Here is a 23,485-nt window from a genome sequence, read left to right as displayed (position 1 = left end):
ATTGAATGACGGATTGTGGGAATGTTTCTTTTTATATAAGAAATATATTCAATGTTTATTTAGCCTTTGTATTCTCATGTGTCATTCTGTTTCTCTAAAACACGCACACAGGACAATGAAAATTAAAAAGATAAAAGCAGTGTAGTTATAGATATAATGTAGATATAAGCAGTGTAGTTTAATTGTTTATTCATTAGGTACTGTGGTATGATAAGCTATTACAAGTCAAATGACAGTACAGCATGGAGAGTCAGAAGAGAAGGGGACAGATCATGAAAATATACATCATACGGTAGGTCCCTTTAAAACAGCAACAGAATTCCTTCATATCATCCAGTATAGTAAAAAAAAAATGTTAAGAGAGCAAGACAGGCAAGAAATGAAGAGATAGTAGATCAGGATAGCAGGTATGGAACCTGGCTACAAGGATTCAACTGCAGACAAGAGGCTGAACCCACTAGACAGAAGGAAGAGGACAACCACGTCCTAATGCTCCACCCTTCTCCTGAAGTGTTCACGTGCACACAGAATCAGGAAGTAGCCAAAGACACGCAGAAAGAAAGAGTTGAATTCTAAAACCTGTCCCACCGTAGGTAAATTTATAAAGCTAGATCCATCCCCAAATATGCCTAAGTAACACTCTCACAACTCCACATAGCGTTACTGACTATATATATATTTGGTTCCGTTGGCCCATTGAAAGCACTGCTACTTCAGTCTAAGCCATGTGAGAGCCAGACAGAGTCAATGAGTGGAAGATACCACGAAGAGGGACAAACCATAGAGAAATGATCAGTCAATCACAAAACAAGTTTAGATAAAAAAAATCTATGCATATACAGTATATATTGCTTATAGGATAATACATATACACAATTCATGATTTACATAACAGGCGAAAACTTTTAAATATACGAGGTATGTTTCGGGCATTTCTGGACAACAAGAAATCATCATGGGTTCACTTTGGTTGAACCGAGAGACCAATAAAAACACGTCTGTCTGCACAGCGCATGAAGCAGCATTATGCCCAATTCTCTTCACTGTTACGCACACTGCACAGGGTTACAAAGAGAAGAAAAGTAAAATACAGAAAGGATAAACATGCCAACTCAATCTGAATAGATTGAAGTAAAAACCCGAGACAACTCATCTGATTATGCTGGCGTCGACCTCAAATTAAGACATATCAAATCCCAAAGAAACATCTGTGCAACATGACATTAAAACCCAAGGAACAAAAAAGCTAAGGATTCACTGCATTACCGGCATTATCAAACTATACAGACCATTGGAATACAAAAACAAATAAAACCAACACCAGAGCAGTAAACAACCCTTCAACTTGGGACAAAATAAGGAATAAAAGAACATTAAAACCAATAACTATTTGGACAAACAAAATCTTTTTTAAAGTGCAATATAACGCCTAAGGGAGGTGCGAGGTATGGTTTAAGAGTTGGCTTGGTGGTGTAGGGAGGCCATCTTGCCATCTTCTCCCTCGGAAAAGTTAGACCCTGTCACAGATCACCGTCTCGACAACAAAGGTGTTCTCAAAGTGACGGATGCTGTGGCAGTTCCTCGCCTCGCGCTTGTCGATGCCTGGAGAGAGGGATGGAGAAGAAGAGAAGATAGGTAAAAGCTTACATCCAGCGTTATGTGTCATGTTCAATTATGTTTTACCTATAACAAACTTTTGATATATGGTTTCGGATATCTATTGTGCTATTGCTGTGCTGGGTTACAGAGGTACTGGCCACTCCCCATTTGTGTTCATATATCCACATTTTAGGCGCCTAATAACCATTATGATACAGTTTATGAACAGGCATCCTCATAACACTAGATAGCTATAGCCCACTGCCTACCTCACTCACTGTTACCATGACTACCGGTACCAGCCTCATCTTGGATCAATGGAGTCGCCTATCAGTCCATATGTGTTCAGTGTCAAGGAAGCATGTTACATCAATGCTCTGGTTCTATAACTGGCCAATCACAGAGCCACACGGAGTTAATTCCTACTGCGCAGCACTTCCTTCCCCACGCACACTGCCTGATGGTGTGTTGGAGAAATGACTCACAAACACACACGCTATGTCTCTGACATGATAATCATACAGGGGTGTGTGTGTGGAAGTTTGCCAAACAACTCATATTGTGGGAGGCTAGCGCCTGGCGGAGCCCACACACATACACGTATGTGCATGCTCTCACACACACACACTCCCTGTCTGAGCCCACACAGGAAGCTCCGATATCGACATGGCCATCTCCATTTCCTCTGCGATGATGGGTTTCACGTGGAGGCTTCTTGACGGTCAGTGTTCCTCCCACCACACAGTCAATCAAACCACGGATTCTCTGTTGACTTAGTGACTACTGTGAAAACACGCACTCTTCTGTTCTCCTCTCCTCTGTACAGGAGAGGAAGTGTCTAACTGATAGCATAGCACTTACATGCATCTCACGTTGACAAGGACATCAGTGTGGGTGTGAGTGCGAAATTGTACACGGGTGTGTGAGATAGAGGGGAAAATAATATATGTGTGTGTGTGTGTGTAGTACTTACGTCGGCGTGCGTCGCGTCGGCGTTTGAGGCGGTAGGTGTCTTTGCCGTAGCAGAGCCGGTGGATGAAGGGCCCCAGCTGTCTCATGTTCCTCACCCTCCCAGTCACCACCATCTCCTCCTGGATGATGTAGGTCTGGGGCAGATATGTCCCCCTCTGTTGGAGAGGGAGACAAACACACTTTATATCACAGGGTGTACACAGATTAAGTCAGATATGACCGCAGTGTTCTACTGCAGGATACACACGCAAACAAACACCCAAGCAAAATGTCTCTCTGAAGGATACACACACACACACTCACACACCTCTGACAGACATAACACAACAGCATACCTTGACATTGACCAGCAGCTCCCACAGGTTCCGTGGTGGCATGACCAGGGTGGTGTTGAGCTCAATCACATAACACTTGTCCAGGGCAATGTCATGGTACGCAGTCAGACCCTGGAATTAGAAATGACAGCAACATTTGTATCATCAATTCCGAGGTATTGAATAACTTTTTACCTTTGAGTAGCAGAAAGGTATTTGCTAACCACGTCTTGCAGCAGAGTTGGAGGAAGGAAGTGTCAGCACTCCAGTCCAGTCTGACACTTCCTAACAGAAAAGGTCTCATAAAACTTTAATTGCCTTGTAGACACATTCTTCAGAAGCATATGCTCATATGTATACCAATTGGCAATGGGTGAGTCTTCTGGTACAAAATGGCTACCTTGTATCATACTCCACATTGGCTGTGTGTATTGACATAGGGATGACTGAGGTTCCCTTGGCTCTTACCCTATGGAAGTCGTGGATGATGTCTGCTGGGTCGCTCCCTCCAAAATGGGGTACGGGCACACTGATCTGCTCGTAGTTGTCGTCCAGGTAGATGCCCACGTTCTCCTCCAGCTCCTGTCTGCCGTGCATGGGGGCATGCACAGAGTCCTCATACAGAACCCTACAGTGGAACAGACTGTCCTCAGGAATCTAGAACACACAGGGAGAACAGATCAGAATAGGGTTAGGATAGTTAGGGGGATATCTATCTGTGGTATATCTATATCATTGGTTCAATCAGAACCAATCTGTCTGTATGATTGAATATGTGAGGTATGATGTAGCAGGTAGTAGTAGCTACTACTGGTAGTTGTACAGTAGTATAGGTTAGCAAGGTGTGTGAGGCAGTATGTAAAAGTAATACTATTTGACCTGTAGTATGAAAAATAAGTGACTAGTGGTAGTTGTGTAGTATAGTTGTATTATAGTACCTGTGGTATGAAGTAATAGCGATAGACATATATGGAGGCCAGCACCAGTCCTGACATGAACACCACCAGGCCAAAGGTGGGACAAAGCAGTCCATTCAGATGAGACTTCTTGGGCCTCAGAGGAAGAACCAGCTCCTGGTGGAAGAAACAATACACAGGTCAGTCCTACAGGCCAATGTTAGATAAGAGTGATAAGAATTATCGGCAGGATGCTTCCACTATGAAACTGCCGTTTCCGCTTCACTCAAGTAGCTAAGCAGTGATCTTCACCCAAGAAGAAAAGCAGGACTGTGAAATCATCAAGTTCATCTGAGCAGAAATAATCAGTCATATAATATCTTAAGAGTGAACTCCTTACACAGCGACACTTTCCTGTGCTACACCCTACCAAGCCATATCTTGCTTGCTTAGTCTGTGATGAGATGACTCTGTCCTTGCCAAGTGGTTAGTCAGGGAGGAATTCTCCCTGAGAATTAGGCTGAAGATGGCTCCTCATCCCAACAGCCCACCCACAGTCTATCAGCCCTACCGTCAGTCTGTTCGCTATTAGCGATACGCTAGTCGCTAGCTAGAGACGGTACCCACACACGGTTGCTAGGGACTACGGAGGATCAAACGGGATGAGACGGATTGTGTTGTGTGTGCCGAGTGACGGCAAAGGAGGCTGGCACGGTTGTCTGGGAGCTCTATTCATAGACCTCTACTTCCAAGTGCCTTATTTATAGCTGTGACATCACCACCTCCGGTAGGAGGGAGATCAGAGCGATTGCGTGGAAGAGGAATCTCAAGCCGGAGATGGTATTCATAGGCTTTATACAGATTTGGTATATACACGAATCCTATGAAGCCTTTGCAAGAATCCCCTGTCTCCCACCCAATGTAGGATATTTCTAAATCTGATGGAGGGTAGAGTTATCTAGCTCATAGACCTACAGTTGCTCAGAGTTTGACAGTCCAACTGCAAAACTCACAATGCATTTATTCTGCCACCTGTAGAAATACAATTCTATGTTTGCCACAAATGGCAGGAAAACACTATACTATCCAGGTGTTCTCTAACGACACAGACCTACAGCTGTGGTGTCAACGCTAACAGAAACAACACTAAGAGTCAACACTTGGCAAAGGCTTTTTTTTAATGCAAATCCAGTATGGCCACCCTTTTAGCAGCTCTCTGACAGTTATGTAACCAAATGCATATGTCTTATGACTCTCTACAGTGTGACTTCGTTTCTTTCCTCATCTCCTTTCCTTCATCTGTCTTGAATGAACAGAACATATGAAAGCCACCCGAAGTAAACCTATATTGTACCTACCATATTGCACCTGTGAAGTATTATCAGATTGCATAGATTAGGGTGATCATGACACAAGGAAAACAAATCACATTACACTATGTAAATAAATGCATTGCGTCCTCATTTACATTTAAAAAGAATAATAATACAACAACCCCACTGCGCAGGTGGCCCTCACGCGCTACCTTCTGGATTGGCGGGGGAAACCACTTCGGTGACGTAACCATAGCGCAGCAATAACGTCTCCATTTGTATGCACAATTTGCATCGTAATTATTGATGTGATGTAACTTCACAATATCAACCTATAAACGTTTTGTCTTGAAAGCTTTCGATAAACATAACTATTATTCGACTTAAATTGTATAGGAGAGCCTACGACTCGTGGCTACATCTGTGGTGTATTCATTACGGCAACTGCAAACAGCAAAACGAGAGTTTCTATTGGACTAATTAAGGTAAGTCCCGGCCCATTTCGTTCAGTTTAAGAAACGTTTTGCAACAAAATCAGCGGAATGAATACACCCCTGCAGTGTGTCGTGGTCGTGCACCCCCCCCCCCCCCCCCCCCCCCCCTAAGAAGGTGACGTAATGTCAACATCCTCCGGCTGTGCTGTCTAGCTTGTATCGGTTTTAAAATGTTACTTTTGGATCCGTGTTTCCAACGCTTTCACTGCAACAGTGTATCATTGCTGGTAACAATAGTACAAATAATACTAACAATAAATTATGTTGTGGTACTATATGCAAATTGACCTACTGCTGCTTTTAGTTCTGTTTTGGAAAAATAGCCTTGATATAATCTAATTATTGCATCTTGGTCAGAAAAAAAAAATCCCTCTTTCTCCACAACGGTATGTCAAAACACGCAACATAGAAAAGAGATGCTGAACTCACGTGTTCATAGGGCATGAGAATCTCGGCTTTGTCTCCATCGAGCTCCTTATCTGCTTTCTGCGCCGAGACCGACTGGAAAGTAATCTTCACCATCTTCACTTTGTCTATCTTTTTCAATACACTGACTTCCTCATTCGATGCTGGTTGATTATATAGTTGCACTGTTCTCTCGCCCCCGTCCTATCAAGACCCTTTCTGACCTCAGATAAGCGTAGCTGTGACGAACAACCGCATGTGGGACTCGAAAAAAATCATACCCTTATCACTTTTCAAAATAATAGTCGACATCCATATGAGGTTGATTCAAATGTTGCTTTTATTAGCCTGTTCTTTATGTTATTGTGTTTTATAATAATTGAGTTTGTATAGATATTGCTGTATTTATAACAATTTGCACCTAAATGGACGTTTTTCACTGCATGAATTAGATTCCGAATATGGTGTTTATTTGCAAGATTCGTTAGGGGACCTTTATTTTGAAAGTTTGCACCAGATATGGGTATACCTTCCTCATCTTATTTTTAGCGCTTTTTCTCTTCTGATTTGCCCGAATAAACTCTGATCATCCGGAAGTCTATAATGATACGCCTATACAGGAATGATACTGAAATTATCTCTTTAATGACGTGAAATTTGATATGCGAGAGAACGCTATGTGAATGTTAACCACACATGTATAATCACTACGGAGTCTGAGTCTACACAGTGGGAAATTTACTTTGTGTTTAATTTAGCTGTTTAATTATTTTAAAGGCCATACTATAATGCATACGCATGAATAAACTATTCATATGAGATAACAACCCCTATAGCAATGTATTAGCTGTCTGTCTGTCAGATCGTAGCAATAGAGCGCAAATGGAGAAACATCTTCAATTCATTTCACAACTCTCAATAAAGATAAGCATTGGAGCCCATGTGCCAAAGGTTGAGTTGGCCTACAATAATATATTTAAACATTTTGATTTTGTCATTTCAGCAGATGTTCTGTCTGGACGTACAGGCGTGAGTACATGCATTTATTTTTGTACTGGTCCCCAGTGGGAATCGAACCCACAACACCGGCATTCCAAGTGCCACGCTCCACCAACTAGGCCACATGGTGTTGAAAATACTTTCTTTAGCCTATTCAAGACTAAGGACGGACGATATGTGACACATTTTCCGATTCAAATTTGGCCTAATGTCCCATTCTGTTAATTGTCTTGAAATGGGTTGGAATTGGCCTCAACTTTGGACATGACATGTATTAAGTGCAATGGCCCACAACTAAACTTGAAATACACGTAAAGGTGACTAATTACGCAATGTGAGAATTGTCTGTTAATGTTGAACGATTCAATAGGCTAATGGTGTTTGCTAATGGTTTTGCAATTTGGTTGTGTTTGTTTGAGTCAGAAGGTACAATGATGAGTACAAAATCAAACATTTACAGGGCACATTTAAAATGATCCTTTAGGAATAATGTTTACTTATTGTTTTATATTTCATAATTCCATAAATATCGGTTTTATGTGTTAAGTTATGATTAATTGTCTCTTTGCGATTTCTTGTTATAATTTAATTTCCATCTATCTTTTAAAGCATATTGGTCTCTGGAGCAGACTAGAATTGTGGGTTATAAAATAAAAACTTATTTCGGGCTGGGACAGAAGCCAAATAATATCCCTCTTGTGGTCTAGCCAAATCCTCTCCCTCTGCAAAGAGGACAAAAGGCTTGATCAGCGATTGGCTGATTCGCAAGTGCGCTGAACAATCTCTTGCTCGCGCAGTCAGCCCCTCTATTCACATGTAAATGAGGCGTTATAAATACCTACTACTACTGGCACTATCGTTGCGCTTGAGGCTGCATAACAAATCTAGTACCCGTCTGCGCAAAAGTACAGCTCTGCTTTGTTTGCAGCAGGGACCGGCGGCCATCTGTCCCATTTACGGAGTGTAACGGTCGTGTGGATTTACCAAACCTCGGGCAGTGTCTGGGTTAAACATCAACAACATGGCCCCCACTCACAATATCAAAAAAGAACTGAGTAGAGACGAAGATGAATACTATGGCATTAAAGTGGACAGAAAGGTAGGCCAAAGTGACGATAATTGTCGTGTATTGAGTGGTCTTTGATTTGACTAAATGTAGCCTAATTTATTAATGTGGCGGTGATTTATTTTATTTTTTTTCTAGATCAGAAAGCCGTTGGTTGAGAAAAAGAGACGGGCTCGCATCAATGAAAGTTTGCAGGAACTCAGAGTTCTTCTCGCAGACACAGATGTATGTTTTTGCACATCTTATGTCACTTTATATCACATGCCCCCTCTCTTTGTGTAGCCTATTGTCGTTGCATTGTAAACGAGTTATTGACATTGTAGCCTATCAATATGCCATTCACAGTTACAATCAAAGATGGAGAATGCCGAAGTTCTGGAAATGACTGTAAAACGAGTGGAGAGTATCCTTCAAAACCAAGGACAAGGTAAACTATAGGATTATGCACTTATGCACATTGGACATTTTCACCCAACTGGTAGAATGTTGTTTGTGTAAGGCCTATGTTCAGTGTGTCTCATTTGTGTATCTCTCTAGCTCTGTTTATACCTGCCTCTAACATGCGTCCTTGATCCTGATCTTGATCTGATCTTGTCTGTTTACACTTATAAGATTTGATCACAATCAGATCACAATGCGTCTTTTAATCGTCTACACCTGTCAAAAAATGTGGGAAACATCAGAATGTGGACAGGATCAGGACCAATAATGAATGTTAGAGCCAGGTATAAACGGGGCTTCTGTTTGTGCTTTGTCAGAGGTAGACCCAGTGAACCAGGAGGCGAGTGAAAGGTTCGCTGCTGGCTACATCCAGTGCATGCATGAGGTGCACACCTTCGTGTCCAGCTGCCCGGGAATCGACGCGACTCTCGCGGCGGAGCTCTTGAACCACCTCCTGGAATGTATGCCTCTGAACGACGAGGACAGACTCCAGGTGATGCTCCAGGATATTATGGCGGACTGCTCCACTAATGGCAGCAGCACTTGGCCCAGTTCTGAGGGCATTTACGCAGCACTGGTCTCCCCTGGAGGAAGGAGCATTCCCAGCGAAAGCTCCTCAACCCTCTCCCCAGCGCCCTCCACCACCTCCAGCGATGACCTGTGCTCGGATCTGGACGAGACTGACTCTGAGCAGAGCCACATCTCTGTGGACGCTGAAAACCAGGATGTTCTGAACATGCCCAGAGTGGCCTATTCCAAGTCCATGTGGAGACCTTGGTAGAGCCAAATTACTGTAGACCTACAACTGTCAGTTACTAGAGGAATAGCCTAAAAAAGTTATTGTATATTGTGTTTTATTCTGTATATTTGAAGATACAATTCCTTGTAATCTTGTTAGACTGTTGGATGACAGACGTAGGAATAGCATGAGAAGTGGGACATTATCACTACAATGACTATACTTGGTAATGCAAAGTCTGGTTGCAAGCAGGCTAGAGGTGGCATCATTTTAAAAAGCAATTTTTGTGTCTTAGCCAGAATTCTAGGTTGTACAGATGTAAATATGTATTTGTTGATAGTATGGCTGTATAGAAAGTACCATGTCCTAGTACACCACACTCAGTAATGCCGTGTTGTGTGTAAATGATTTGATTTGTGTAGGTTTAATCAAATAAATATTTTATGTTATCTGTAACATTGTAATAACAAATGTTTTTCAGACAAATTGTCATACACTGACGTAGTTAATTTCATTAAATTGATTTTCTCTTCATATTGGACTCAGTTTATCCTATTTACTCAGCTGTGAACATTTTCACATAAAGTAATGCACAATCTGTCTGTTGTTTCAGAGAAGTATATATTAGGGGGCTCCTGGGTGGCGCAGTGGTCTAAGGCACTGCATCTCAGTGCTAGAGGTGTCACCCTGTTTCAATTCCAGGCTGTATCATTGGGAGTCCTGTAGGGCGGTGCACAATTGGCCCAACGTTGTTAGGGTTTGGCCGGGGTAAGCCATCATTGTAAATAAGAATTTGTTCTTAACTGACTTGCCTAGTTAAATAAAATAAATATTGCTGTAGCACACTTCAAAAAACAGGGACCAGAAATGGTTAAATGCTTTCCTGCTAAACTAGCATCAAACAGTCATTCCACGGTAATCACATCTCAGCAATACACTGTGCCGTTTGTGTGTGTGAAGGTAGGCTTTGAAGTTTAATATAGGACTACTTTAGCACAGCTGGATCAGTGGGCCTTTATCAGGTGAGAATGTCTGGGTTTGGCCTTCTTGTCTTGCCTGGCTAACCAAACTCCTTGCTCTGGTCAAACGCTAAGCCATGCCCACGGACGCTAGTTTCTTCTCCTCAATGAGTCTAGATCTGAGTTCCTCCCCAATGATTTCAACACCCTTAGCGGAGTTGCCAACAACCAGATGTATCCGGTTTTCAGGGATACAGCTAATTCAACCTAGTTTCCTTTTCTACTAAAAAACGGATGTCGGAACTCCGCTCAGGCATTTTAGAACTCGGCTAGGCATTTTCATTTTCGCCTGCCATGTTAGGTTAGAGTTCTAGAACCCACACATTCAAACCATTCTGATTGGTCCCAGAAACCCATGGGTTGGGCCAAGCCAGAACAGTGGGTAAAGCAGAGTTTTTAAATTCTCTAATTGGTTAGAAATGATTAAATCGCTGATGACTTTGTTTTGTACAACACATCTCATTTTGACATCACAAACGACTTCTGGTGGCAGTCTAGACTGAAGTATGTAGGGAACAGAGAGCAGTTGAAAGAATTCATTTTGAGTCGTCAGGCAACTTCTTCTCAACAATGCAGTGTGAGATCTGGCACCTGGTTCATTTGATGACCTTCATTGGTATTCTGACAGCGTTAAATTCCTCCTTGAAATTTGACAAGCAGTAATACTACTAGCTACTTAGCAATTTCATGAAGTTGGCTTTAGATACCCCGGATAGGTTCCCAATCACCCAACCTCATAACTAGCTACCAAGAAGGCATTTCAGGCTATCAATCAAGTTAGTGTAGCCAGCTTGACTAACTAACTATCTTAGCTGGCATGCCTGTGGGCAAGGTTGCTAGACTTTAGAAAAACAAGCAATAACTAAATGTACTGAATCTTCCCAGATGTTAGCAGAGATGCAGAGATGATTTTGTTTATTTAAAAAAGAACCACAAGTCAGGGGGATACGACAGCTCAAGAGGTATGCTTAGAGTTAAGCATAATGATTATGGCTCTAGATTGCAGGAAAAGCTATTTGAACATTTTTTTAAATTCTGAGATTTACAGATCACAGCACACCCTCACATATGTTGTGCCTTCTCATATTTTTGGGCTGCATGATCTCAGACATTTGTATTATTTCATTTAACTAGGCAAGTCATTTAAGAACATATTCGTATTTACAATGATGGCGTACCTTGGCAAACCCTCCCCTAACCTGGACCAATTGTGCTCCGCCCTATGGGACTTCCGATCACAGCCGGTTGTGATACAGAACAGGATCGAACCATGGTCTATACTGACGCCTCTAGCACTGCATCGCAGTGCCGGAGACCGCTGCGCCACTCGGGAGCCATTGAACATGTGCTTAGTGCCGAACAGGTAGATGGACACCAAAATAATATTTCTCTCTGCTCACAGCTTTTCTTCTATTCCTTTCAGACAAAACTAGCACTCTTTTAAGAAGTAAACCGTTTTAACATGAAAGATGTCGCAGCAGCACACCACATCAAAGGCACCTAAAATCAATATCAAAGCCCCTCTCGTCGGTTCAGTGGCCGGCCTGTAGTAAAGTGACATCTTGGATGTTGCTCTGATGTCCTCAAGTGTCACTTCTGACACATCGATATTTACTTATCGCTGCCCCATACACAACGCAGCGTGCGTGTTGGTTTGTGACAACTCAACAAATAGGCCTACTCTGTAACATAGTCAAGCCAAGGTGGCTCAATAACGATTGGATAAATGGTATTTTAATTCTGTACCTGAAATTCACATTATTTGGAGACATTCACAGACTGTTTTCAGTTTGTGATGGAGCCGACTCCGGATTAGCGGAACCCCAGAGGTGGCGTCACAGCAGGAGGGGAGTTGTCCAGTTTCACACCTGATCCTCAAATTGGGAGAGGTGCGAACTGCGAGGGATGTGAATTACGGTGGTCGCTTTGATCCACGCTGCTAATAGCCGTGGGAGAATCTTCCCCACCGTCTGTCCGCCTGTCTGCCTTCCTGTCCAGTTTCCACTGATAATCTAGCCATGCTATGGGTTTTTATTTGCAAGCATGAGGATTTTATGTGACCCTCTCCTCTTGCATTTTTAGGCAAATATTAAGTGTTCTTTCTATACTGCAGGGGGAAATGGAAATACTAAAATAGCCTACAGTGGTTGATAGGCCTATTTTGAAATGGCACACATTCGAACGTGTAGGCCTAGGCTACTGAAGTGAGCATATGGCCAATTCAATCAGTAGCCCATCTTTGTGTCAGAGACCTCTATAAACCCAGAACGCTCCGACTTAAACTCCAATTCAGCAGCTCTGCAAGTTAGAATGTCAAAATACGTTCCTTGAACACCAAATATTGAGGTTCGCTGAGAAACTATTTCCATTTACTCACTCCCAGTACATCCAAAAAAGGTCCAAAGATAAATGTACATACAACCGAAAAAATGCCTCTTCGGAGCGGTTGTAGACTTCCGACCTGTGCGTTTCCACATACGGAGCTTGGAGGTGCCGAATAGGCATAGTTTTAGGTTGCTTGTCAATTTTATATTTAGACCTTTTTGGAAGTACATACTGGTCGTAACGAGAGTAAATGAAGATAGTTGCTCAGTGAAAATCCATACTTGGTGATCAAGGAACGTATTTTGACATTATAACGCTTGCAGAGCTGCTGAATGGGAGTTTGAATCGGAGCTTTCTGGGTGTCAGAGAGGTCTCTAACGCACAGATACTGGTTCAAATGGCCAATCATCTCACCAAAGGTCAATTTCTGTAACTGCTCAAGTCGTTCACACAAAGTAGGCCTACTTATTACCGAGGCCCTCTCAATTCTCAAATTAAAAGCGTGCCATTAATCATCTACCTAAATTAATAAAGAACTAAAACCACGATGAAAGAGTTGCAGTGAAATTATAGGAAAACCATAAAATGGGCCTTTTCGGTTAAAGTTATAGCAGGTTGTGAACGTCAAAATAAGCACTTGGGAGCGGATCTCCTTCTTTATAGACAATAGGCTATTTCCACTGAAAGGTAATAACCACTAGGCCTAATATCCACAATGGCCTGCTTCCTGAATACACACAAACACTAAAAATGTACCCTAACATTTGGCATGAAATAAATACATGTAAATTAACCCCTACTTGATTTTATTACATTTGTCAAATTGTGATTTCATAAAGTAGCATAGAAAAGTGTGAATATATTGAAATCTTTCATTTTTATTTTGAAACATTGTCAACACAGAATAGCATTTTTTTTGTTTTCACAAAGAGTAGCCTAGAAAAGTGTAAATATATTGAAATCTTTCATTTTTATTTTGAAACATTGTCAACACAGAATAGCACATTTTTTTTTTAAATCCACATTTTAGAGTGACTATCCAACAACACAATAAATACAGAAATATAGAGAAATACAAGACAATCTGTACAGAAATAATTTAGGAAAAGTGCAGGTCGACAATTTGTGTGTTTAGAGTGTTCGCACATTTTTTAAATGTTATGCTTTATCTTTGAAGAATAGACAGGAGTCTTGACAAATGCCTTCGACATCTGTTCCAATTGCTTTATGCCCATGTAATAAACTACGCAGCTGTAAATGAGAACTTGTTCTCAACTGGCCTACCTGGTTGAATAAAGGTGAAATTAAAATTTTAAAAAGTGCTTTGATTGCAATACAGTTCCAAGGCCAGCAAGCCTGATAACGCTACAGTCCCAGTCGGTATTCAGGTAATAATAAGAAATTGCCCTCGACCACCGCAACAAACTGAGGAAAACCAACATACTTTCATATAGACCCTCATTGTAAAAGAGACAGATCGTTGTCGATTTTTTGTTAAATAACAAAAATGCTGAAAAGATGCTGTGTTGTTCAGTGTACATGTAACCAGGTACAAAATCCTGACCCAGGGTTTGCAATGCTCCCAGGTAAGGAACTAAAGCCTATGAGAAGAGCCCTGTGGCTTCAGGCTATTCGGTGTGGGAGACGGGGAAATGTGGGGACCCGGGGTCCATGTAGGCAGGGGCACAACTTTGGTTTTAGAAATAGGTGTGGGGGGGGGCTCATCTAAAGCTCATTTCCTGCATTTCTACACAATCTAATATGACCCTTCAGGGGTCACTTTTATTGTAAATAAGAATAGAATATGTTTCTAAACACCTCTACATGAATGTGGATTCTACAATGATTACGGATCATCCTGAATGATGAGTGAATAATGACGAGTAAGACAATTATAGACTGGGGCATTCAAACATATCTGTATCAATTCATCATCATCAATAGTGTCTCTCAGGTCTTCCTCACATTTTTGTTTGACATGTTTAGTGTCATTGGGAAAACCTCTATCAATTTTAGAGGTTTGTCAGACTCCCTTAAAATAGTTTCAAGCTTCTGGATTGTCCAGTGTTTGCTGCACAGAGAGAATGAGAGCCAATATATTATGCTTGGTCCGAAAATGTGTTCGAAGGCTCCGTATGGATGGTGTGACACAATTGCGAAGCCTCCGAAGGCACGCAGAGGCCAAATTGCACTCTGCACTGCATCACTGTTCACCTCTCAAATGTTGTAACAATGCGGATGGCTCCGTATAGCTCTGCATTGACATGATTGTTGACGGTAGGTGAGGGCGGGAGGTCCTGTATAAACACAAACTCACTTCCTTGACAACTTCCTTCACAACAGCTCTGCGCTGCTCTGCGAAGCGCAAGAAGTATGAACGCCTGGACTTCTGCAGAGGCCGCGTCACCGTAAATGCTGCATGGTCAATGCAGACATCAGAATGACCGTGCTGCACCTTTAAAGTGTTGCATCTGCAAAAGTTCACCTTAGCGCCGTCACAGACCGGCCTTCTCTGGTTGCCTGACCCTGCTGAGACCCCTGTCACCACCTGATCCTGCTCAGATGAGGCATGACAAAGAATTACCTTGGTATACCTTTATACATTATATTGTCCAAGAATAGAATCAATGGTTCAATCATTGAAATTACCATTATTCCCAGGTCCCAGACTGTAGCCTACCCATCAACTCAAGATGGAATGTTGTATCCATTCACTGGTTGTTATAATATACTGCAAAAAAAATCACTAGATAGATACTGCTACCTGACAGATACAATAGATAGAGGCTAGAGCTGAACTGTCTGTGGTAGCTATTAGCTAGCTAGGTAGTTCAATCCCTTCAGACACAATTTCAGTCGAGAGGGGATGAAACATGTAACGTTAATGCATTAGCTAAGGCTGCATGTCAGTCACACTACTAACTCTAAAAAATAAATGTAACAGCAGTTGCCTTTCCAGCTACATCAGTCAAATAAAGAGTATCCACAACACACACAGACAACAGCTGTTTCTACACGTTCTATGGTGTAGTGTGGTCCTAAATTAAACTGCCAAACAGCCTGCCCAACCGCTCTGAGGTGTGCGCATGGTCTTAAAGCACACCCATGCTGCTTTTTGTATCACAGTGCAATGATAAAACTGGGGAGGGGACAAAAATGCAATTTCAGAAAGTGGGGTCATGCCCCCTGTCCCCAGTGAAAGTTGCACCCCTGCAAGTAGGTACACGTAGCTATGTGTGTGGCAAACATTTCATCACAGGTAAGCCATTTAACCTGTTTAGTGTAGTCTGCTTAACTCCACTCACTACTTGTAGCTGTATAGTCTGTTTGTTTGGGTTGTTGGTCTTGGCGAGCTAGCTGTAGCACTCACTCATGTGACTGCTAGCATCGTCATGAAAAGAGGCTTGAGGGAAGCCCTTACAATTTTACGTCTTTCTAAGTAGTGAGACTGCTCGGGAGCAGGCAATGTTGAAAAGTAATAGACATGTTGTACTTTCCTTAAATGTAGTTTTGTAATTGACTAAAACAAGTAGACAAGAAAATTGCGTTTGAAAAATGTCAAGTTTTCCCTCTGAGCCAATAGGGTAACCTATATCCTAGGTAACCACCTATCTAATACCGACTGGGAAAAGGATTAGTGTTGTTTGGGAAAGCTGATCCTAGGACACTCTTTCCTCAAACGCGCAAACATTGCCGCATGAGAGCGATGCGCGTGAGTTTGACAGAACACGGGAATGCCAGCAAAAAAAATACTATTTACATGTTACTTATGAGTGCATTTCACACTACGTTTGGATTTTAAGGCTCGTATGAATGTCCTGTTTAATATTATGTTTGCGTCCTCATCGCAAATCAACTGCATTAAATGTAAAACATTTTGTTTTTTTTAAAACACCACCAGTAAAATGGCGCTTTGCTTAGCTTTTGCTACAGCCTATGTCAATGAGCTTTAGCTTTCAGGCTAACAACTGCTGCATCCAAAATGTTTATTTTGCAAAGATCACAACCAAATATAAATCTTAGCGACTTTTCATTTAGAATTAAAACATAAATTGTAAGTGTATGAGAACCCAATAAAGTTATAAGTACTAAAAAGGTCAACCATGGCTATGTTGAATGGGCACATTCTTACTGCAGTCAAGAGTCACGCACATCTGTCAGTGTGTCGTGTACTGGAAAGGGCTCTATGAGAACATTCAACCACAGGCTAGAAAGCAACTTCTCTACAAGCCTCTTCTGCCACACCTTTTAGTCAGCCAACATAATAGACTATAAATCCTGTAAGTGTTTTCAACAACAAACAGATAACATCATCATGTTATATATTGGATATGCAACAAAATATTTTGCTGTGTGACCCGGAGTTTTATTTTGGGAGCACTGTGGGCCTAGGAAAAAAGAAAGAAAATAAATTGATGTAATAATGCTTCGCTCTAACGCATTTTCCCCGAGTGCCCTTAGAGTCATGGTTGCACCATTACCACAGCGAAAGCTTCCATTTCAATCAGTGCCTCGGGTTTCCCCAAAAGCATCTTAACGTTAAATTCATCATTAGAACCATTAAGCACCATGGTGCTAACAATGAACTTAAGTCTTAAGATTCTTTTGGAAAACCGGGCCTACGTCAAAAGAGCTGAACCATAATACCGGCGCAGCATTTTTATCTTCATATAGCGGGGTCGCTGGGACCGCATTTTACATTCATAAACCATGTCGTTATCCATTTGTTTACACTTCAGTCATGTTACCTCATTGGTTAGCTAGCGAACAACCTGGGAACGTTACCAGTATATCCAAACATTTGGGGGCATAGAAAGAAAGGAAAAGGGATAGCTTCTTCAGGAGATCAGTGACAGTAGAAAATCATGAATGTCAGATCTTCTGCCGTTTTGGAAGAGACAGTATACAATTTTCAATGTAATGCATCTCAATAGTGCTTTTACACAATGTAGAAACCTAATATTCCACACATTACTTTGTAATTTCGATGACAGTTATTCCTTTCAACATTTTGCCAGGGTGCAGTTGATAAATGAGAACTTGTTCTCAACTGGCCTACCTGGTTAAATAAAGGTTAAATATTTTTAGCTTTTACAATAAATTAATATCTTACATGTTACATTAGTTTTTAGGGAAAACCATGTCCCTCAAAAGTACCTTGAATTCGTATAGGCCCAATATAGGCTGTATTACAATAAAACATGATATATTCTGGTGCTCCTACATTTCATGTGGTGCTCCTAACTTCTTTAAATTGGGAGCATCAGTGTTAAAATGTTGACGCTAGCCCCAGGGCTCTAAATTAAAACAAATAGAAGACTACTACAGTCAAAACGTTTTCAATGAAAACATTCATTTCAATAAGTGAAAAAACAATTGATAGAACATGAACTGTGTTGTGGACACACTAACTCACTCTTCTTTTTCTCCTCTCTCTCTCTCACACACACACACACACACACTGAAAATGAATTGACCAGGTGGGATGTAACAGTCTGTATGTTCCCTGGTCTCTCAGGATGTAGCAGAATTTCAATACAGTTTAGTTTGTTGTATAAAAGGTTTGTACCCACAGGGTGCAAGCGGTACTAGGCAGTCTAATATGGGGTGGCAGGTAGCCTAGTGGTTACAGCGTTGGGCCAGTAACCGAAAGGTTGCTGGATCGAATCCTCAAGCTGACAATGTAAAAATCTTGTCGTTCTGTCCCTGAACAAGGCAGTTAACACACTGTTCACCCGGTAGGCTGTCATTGTAAATAATAACTTGTTCTTAACTGACTTGCCTGGTAAAATGAAAAAATGGTATTGTATGGAACAGCTGAGGGTGGGACTTGGTGAATAATTGATGTCGCTTGAGAATGAGCCTTTTGCGGAGGTGATGCTGCTACAATTAACAGAGGCAGAATGGATGTGGCTGTTATGATCCAAGGCCAGAAGAGGGACAGGTGTCCATGTTAAAGGGCTCCTCGCCAGGCTTCCTGTAGGGGCTGACCTCCTCAGTCTCTGTCTCTCTCATATCCAGGCCAGGATGGTCCTCAGACAACACCACCTCTGGAGTGTCCTCCTCACAGCCCACACTTAACAAAAAACGACACATTTCTGTTAGTTACTTTCAGACTTGCTTTTGACAAATGTGAATGGCTGCCTGTAGTGTAAAAGAGAGAGAGAGAAAGGAAGATAGTGATTGTGAGAACGAGAGAGGGTGGAAAGAGATAGAGAAAGAGAGCTCACCTTGGCGTCCATGACCTTGGGCAGCCCTCTTCTCCTCATCCAGGGGTGGACCGCCCCCAGTTCTCTCTGCTGCTCCCCGGTGAAGCACGGCTGGCTCTTCTGCATCACACGTAGCTTCTCTCGGTCTTCCCTAAGCACACAGTCGATGCCCCTGAGTAGACCAAGGAACATACACACTCGGTATACTGAACTATGTGACTTATATGACCAGGTGAAAGACATACAGTGCCAGTCAAGAGTTTGGACACACCTACTCATTCAAGGGTTTTTTAAAACTATTTTCTACATTGTAGAATAATAGAAGACATCAACACTATGAAATAACACATCTGAAATCATGTAGTAACCAAAAAAAAAGTGTTAAACAAATCAAAATATATTTTATATTTGAGATTATTCAAATTAGCCACCCTTTGCCTTGATGACAGCTTTTCACACTCTTGGCATTCTCTCAACCAGCTTCATGAGGTCATATGGAATGCATTTCAATTAACAGGTGTGCCTTGTTAAAAGTTAATTTGTGGAATTTCTTTCCTTCTTAATGTATATGAGCCAATCAGTTGTGTTGTGACAAGGTAGGGGTGGAATACAGAAGATAGCCCTATTTGGTAAAATACAAAGTCTATATTATGGCAAGAACAGCTCAAATAAGCAAAGAGAAACGACAGTCCATCATTACTTTAAGACATGAAGGTCACTCAATGCGGAACATTTCAAGAACTTTGAAAGTTTCTTTCAGTGCAGACGCAAAAAGCATCAAGCTCTTTGATGAAACTGGCTCTCATGAGGTCCACCACAGGAAAGGGAGACCCAGAGTTAACTCTGCTGCAGAGGATAAGTTCATTAGAGTTACCAGCCTCACTCCTCTTTCTTTTCTAGTTAGAGACAGTTTGCACTGTTCTGTGAAGGGAGAAGTAAACAGCGTTGTACGAGATCTTCAGTTTCTTGGCAACTTCTCGCCTTCATTTCTCAGAACAAGAATAGATTGATGAGTTTCAGAAGAAAGTGCTTTGTTTCTGCCATTTTGAGCCTGTAATCAAGCCCACAAATGCTGATGCTCCTGATACTCAACTAGTCTAAAGAAGGCCAGTTTTATTGCTTTTTTAAATCAACAACAGTTTTAAGCTGTGCTAGCAATTGCAAAAGAGTTTTCTAATGATCAATTAGCCTTTTTAAAATAATAAACTTGGATTAGCTAACACAACGTGCTATTGGAACACAGGAGTGATGGTTGCTGACAATGGGCCTCTGTAGATATTCAATTTAAAAAAATCCTCCGTTTCCAGCTACAATAGTCATTTAACACACTAACAATGTCTACACTGTATTTCTGATCAAAATGTGATGTTATTGTAATGGACAAAAAAAAAGAAGCATTTCTTTCAAAAACAAGGACATTTCTCTAAGTGACCCTAAACTTTTGAACGGTAGTGTAGCTGATGTTGAACTGATCTTCAGGGTCCACTAGATATGATATCTGGAATAATTCAAAACTAGCCTTGAAGAAATCACACATTTTCTCTCAACCCACTTTGCCTGACAACTTGTGCAAGTGCCCCATCTTATAGGCATACATTAGAACTGCAAGCCAGCAACAAAAGACCTCATACGCTTTCATCATCATAAGATGTATCACACAAACATACATAGATTTTTGGGATCCATTGTGGACATAAATACAGGGACGGAGTAGGTGGGAGTGGAAGGGAGTGGGTAGTATCTATGCTGTGCAATGTGTGCTGTGCAATGTATTTCCCAAAGATGCTGTGTTCCATCTGAAAAATGTGTAAATAAATAAACCAAATCAAAACCAACAAATATTTCTAACCCCAGCATTCATGGGCACTCATCATTTTGGGAAACATTGCACTAGGACTCATGCTCTGGGTAGAAGTTGTCTGTGGTCACAGATCTAGGATCAGTTTACCCTCCCCTTATCCTTCCCCTAAGCCCACCCCTTCAAAAATCCCAAACTGACCCAGATATGCATTCACAGACAACTTTCTCATATTCCAAGGCACATTGCGTGCCGCCTCTCTCCTGTCTCCTCCCACTCACCGGGAGGGCATCTGATAGGTCAGCATGACCTTGTCGTCAGCGTTGGCGGTGACTAACCACGGTGGATCCTGCAGTACATACTTGTCATATTGGCTTTCCTCTACCTCCATTGGCCGCCCCTCGCTAGCGCTACCACCACTCCCGCCGCTGGAGTGCACTTTGACCTGCTGGCAGCTGTTCTGGGAGGAGTCCACGGTGCCAAAGTAGTTGCTGCTGTTGTTGCTTGTGTGGCTGCTGCTTACTGTGGGGGTGAATGAACGCACAAAACAGAGTTAGGATCTCTTACCTCAGAAGCACCAGCGTTCTGGTCTCAAGTGCTTCATACATGAAGCAACAAACTGCTGGATGTAATGTCATGCTGCCATGTTAATGTCCTTCTATCTTGTGTTCGTTCTTGTTCTGCCAACCTTGTTGATCAAATATGTAAACCCCCAAGACAGTTACAGGAGTGAGGTTTGGTACAGTGGAAGTGACTGGTATATAATAGGAAAATAATTCTAACAAATGTAGAGAAAGGCTAGGGTAGGTGTGTGTACAGACCTGTGCCACTGCCAGATACTCCGCTAGCTGACGTTCCACATCCCAACGTTCGGCTGTTATTAGACATTCTGCTGTTAGACGTTCTAGCTGAGGTTCCGCAGCCATTAGAGCTGAAACCCATGGACCCGGAAGTGCCTGAGCTGATGCCTGAACGAGAGTCTGAATGGAGCAGGATGTCCAGCAGGTCACTCGATGATGAATTGACGTCGCTATGGTTACCGTTGCCCGGCGAGCCCACCTGCAAGACAGAAGCCAAAGGATAAGGTCAACAAACAGAAGCTCCACTTTCAAGTCGTATTGCTCCCTTTCTTCGGTCATCAGTCCCATCCTTTGTTTTTTTGCGACTCTCCTCTTTCACTTCTCCCTCAAGGTCTAAGAAGCGACTCAGTCATATTTATTTAACCTTTATTTAACCAGGAAAAGCCCATTGAGACCCAGAGTCTCATTTTCAAGGGAGACCTGGCCAAGATGTCAGCAACAATCAATACATAATTAAAACATACAACAATGTGATCCAGCCTAAAAAAAAAAAGCATTTACACGCCTCTGTAACAGTCTCCCATCAATATTTTTAATTAATTCAGTGTCACTAACATATCTAGATGAAGCATGAATTGTAGACTATTCCATGCGTCTGGGGCACAAGAAGAGAAGGCAGTCTTGCCTCATACTGTGAATGTCCTGGGGACTTTAAGTAGCAACCTGTCACAACTTCCGCCGAAGACAGTCCCTCTCCTTGTTCGGGCGGCGTTCGGTGGTCGACGTCACCGGTCTTTTAGCCATCGCCGATCCACTTTTCATTTTCCATTTGTTTTGTCTTCTACACACCTGGTTTCTATTCCCCAATGACATGTTCATTATTTAACCCTCTGTTTCCCACATGTTAGTGTGCGTGTTTATTGATTGTTCATGTCGGTTCTTGACGGCTGGTTATTGATTGCTGGGTTATGTATTTACGCCCGTTATTTTCGAGTGACTGGTATTTCTCCGCACCTTAAGTATTGTCTGTGTACTGGTGCTGTCGTGGGATGAAATACCTTGTACACTCACCTCTGCTTTCCTGCGCCTGATCTCACTGCACCAGTTACCCACCGCATGACACAATCACCTAGCAGACCGGGTGTGGTAACTGCTGTTGGTGAAGGAGACCAGAGTATAGAGGTAAAGAGGGAGTTTACCAAAAAGGGCTTTGTAGATGAACAATGGTGAGTGAGTGACTTGGCATTTGTAATAAAGCGCAAGGTTGCATGGTAAACAGAGTGCAGTCTCTGTAAGACGGAGGAGGTTGCATGGTAAACAGAGTGCAGTCTCTGTAAGACGGAGGAGGTTGCATGGTAAACAGAGTGCAGTCTCTGTAAGACGGAGGAGGTTGCATGGTAAACAGAGTGCAGTCTCTGTAAGACGGAGGAGGTTGCATGGTAAACAGAGTGCAGTCTCTGTAAGACGGAGGAGGTTGCATGGTAAACAGAGTGCAGTCTCTGTAAGACGGAGGAGGTTGCATGCACATACAAGACACCATAATCAATTAGAGAGAAAAGTGGCCTGAACAAGCTTCTTTCTAGCCATAAGCGGGAAGCAAGCCTTATTACGAAAATAAAAACCCAATTTCAATTCAAGCTTTGTCACAAGATAATCCACATTAACTTTAAAGGACAACTGGTCATCCAACCAAATACCTAGGTATTTGTAGGATGACCCTTCTTCAATGGATAAAGCCACCAGATGTGAAAATGCTAACGTTCTCTGGCAGAGTTCTCGGTCATGAATTTAGTGTTTTGTATATTCAAGACCAGTTTGAGACCATATAGGGAGGCCTGCAGTGACTGAAAAGCAGTCTGGAGCTCTTCAACAGCCTGAACCAGAGAAGATATTGTCCCACTACGAGAGATGGATAGACAGAGGTCTGTAATTACAGTAACTACAGTAAGTTATATTTTGTGGAGAGTTGCGATGTTATCCTACCTCGTCACTGCAACACCTCAGCCTAGAGCACACTATATTCCATGATAGTAGTTGGAGACACAATGCTTTACACGTAACATTTTAGCCAGGAGACTTTTGGATTTTTGCACTTT

The 23,485-nt window shown here is 42.1% G+C and overlaps 3 protein-coding genes across 6 annotated transcripts in view; 1 reads left to right on the top strand and 2 right to left on the bottom strand.

The window, feature by feature from the left end:
• Positions 1–172: 172 nt before the first annotated feature.
• On the bottom strand, positions 173–6,236 carry LOC139387358 (integral membrane protein 2C-like). The gene is made up of 6 exons (XM_071133490.1): positions 6,018–6,236; positions 3,824–3,958; positions 3,354–3,542; positions 2,907–3,017; positions 2,573–2,726; positions 173–1,602 (listed from the first exon to the last, which is right to left on the bottom strand). Exons 1-6 carry the CDS (start codon positions 6,108–6,110, stop codon positions 1,511–1,513), a joined length of 774 nt encoding a protein of 257 aa, XP_070989591.1. The 5' UTR covers positions 6,111–6,236; the 3' UTR covers positions 173–1,510.
• Positions 6,237–7,740: 1,504 nt separating this feature from the next.
• LOC139387010 (transcription cofactor HES-6-like) lies at positions 7,741–9,772 on the top strand. Its single transcript, XM_071132958.1, has 4 exons — positions 7,741–8,091; positions 8,197–8,283; positions 8,404–8,485; positions 8,817–9,772. Exons 1-4 carry the CDS (start codon positions 8,014–8,016, stop codon positions 9,278–9,280), a joined length of 711 nt encoding a protein of 236 aa, XP_070989059.1. The 5' UTR covers positions 7,741–8,013; the 3' UTR covers positions 9,281–9,772.
• A 3,980-nt stretch (positions 9,773–13,752) lies between these two features.
• The window catches only part of LOC139386619 (period circadian protein homolog 2-like), a 30,811-nt gene continuing 21,078 nt past the window's right edge, over positions 13,753–23,485 (bottom strand). For 2 of the 4 annotated variants that reach the window (XM_071132345.1, XM_071132346.1), the window contains exons 16-19: positions 21,411–21,648; positions 20,871–21,111; positions 18,813–18,963; positions 16,777–18,658 (exon numbers count right to left, since the gene is read on the bottom strand). In XM_071132345.1, coding sequence (XP_070988446.1) covers positions 18,647–18,658; positions 18,813–18,963; positions 20,871–21,111; positions 21,411–21,648 — 642 coding nt within the window. In that variant the 3' untranslated portion in view covers positions 16,777–18,646. Of the gene's footprint in view, positions 18,659–18,812; positions 18,964–20,870; positions 21,112–21,143; positions 21,278–21,410; positions 21,649–23,485 lie in introns of those variants that run through there. The other 2 variants (XM_071132347.1, XM_071132348.1) reach the window with 2 other exon arrangements.

The sequence above is a fragment of the Oncorhynchus clarkii genome, chromosome 28 (assembly GCF_045791955.1).
Source record: "Oncorhynchus clarkii lewisi isolate Uvic-CL-2024 chromosome 28, UVic_Ocla_1.0, whole genome shotgun sequence".
Classification (NCBI taxonomy): domain Eukaryota; kingdom Metazoa; phylum Chordata; class Actinopteri; order Salmoniformes; family Salmonidae; genus Oncorhynchus; species Oncorhynchus clarkii.
Note: the sequence above shows the minus strand (reverse complement) of the source record. Positions and strands in the feature narration are given on the sequence as shown.

Bases quoted from the DNA above. Each gene is read 5' to 3' on its own strand.
- LOC139387358 (XM_071133490.1), bottom strand. From the start codon at position 6,110: ATGGTGAAGATTACTTTCCAGTCGGTCTCGGCGCAGAAAGCAGATAAG. The intron at 3,018-3,353 runs GTAAGAGCCAAG...TTCTAATTCCAG, and splicing joins TCATCCACGACTTCCATAGG to GGTCTGACTGCGTACCATGA. The intron at 1,603-2,572 runs GTAAGTACTACA...CCCTCTCTCCAG, and splicing joins CCGACGCGACGCACGCCGAC to GCATCGACAAGCGCGAGGCG.
- LOC139387010 (XM_071132958.1), top strand. From the start codon at position 8,014: ATGGCCCCCACTCACAATATCAAAAAAGAACTGAGTAGAGACGAAGAT. The intron at 8,092-8,196 runs GTAGGCCAAAGT...TTTTTTTTCTAG, and splicing joins GCATTAAAGTGGACAGAAAG to ATCAGAAAGCCGTTGGTTGA. The intron at 8,486-8,816 runs GTAAACTATAGG...GTGCTTTGTCAG, and splicing joins CCTTCAAAACCAAGGACAAG to AGGTAGACCCAGTGAACCAG.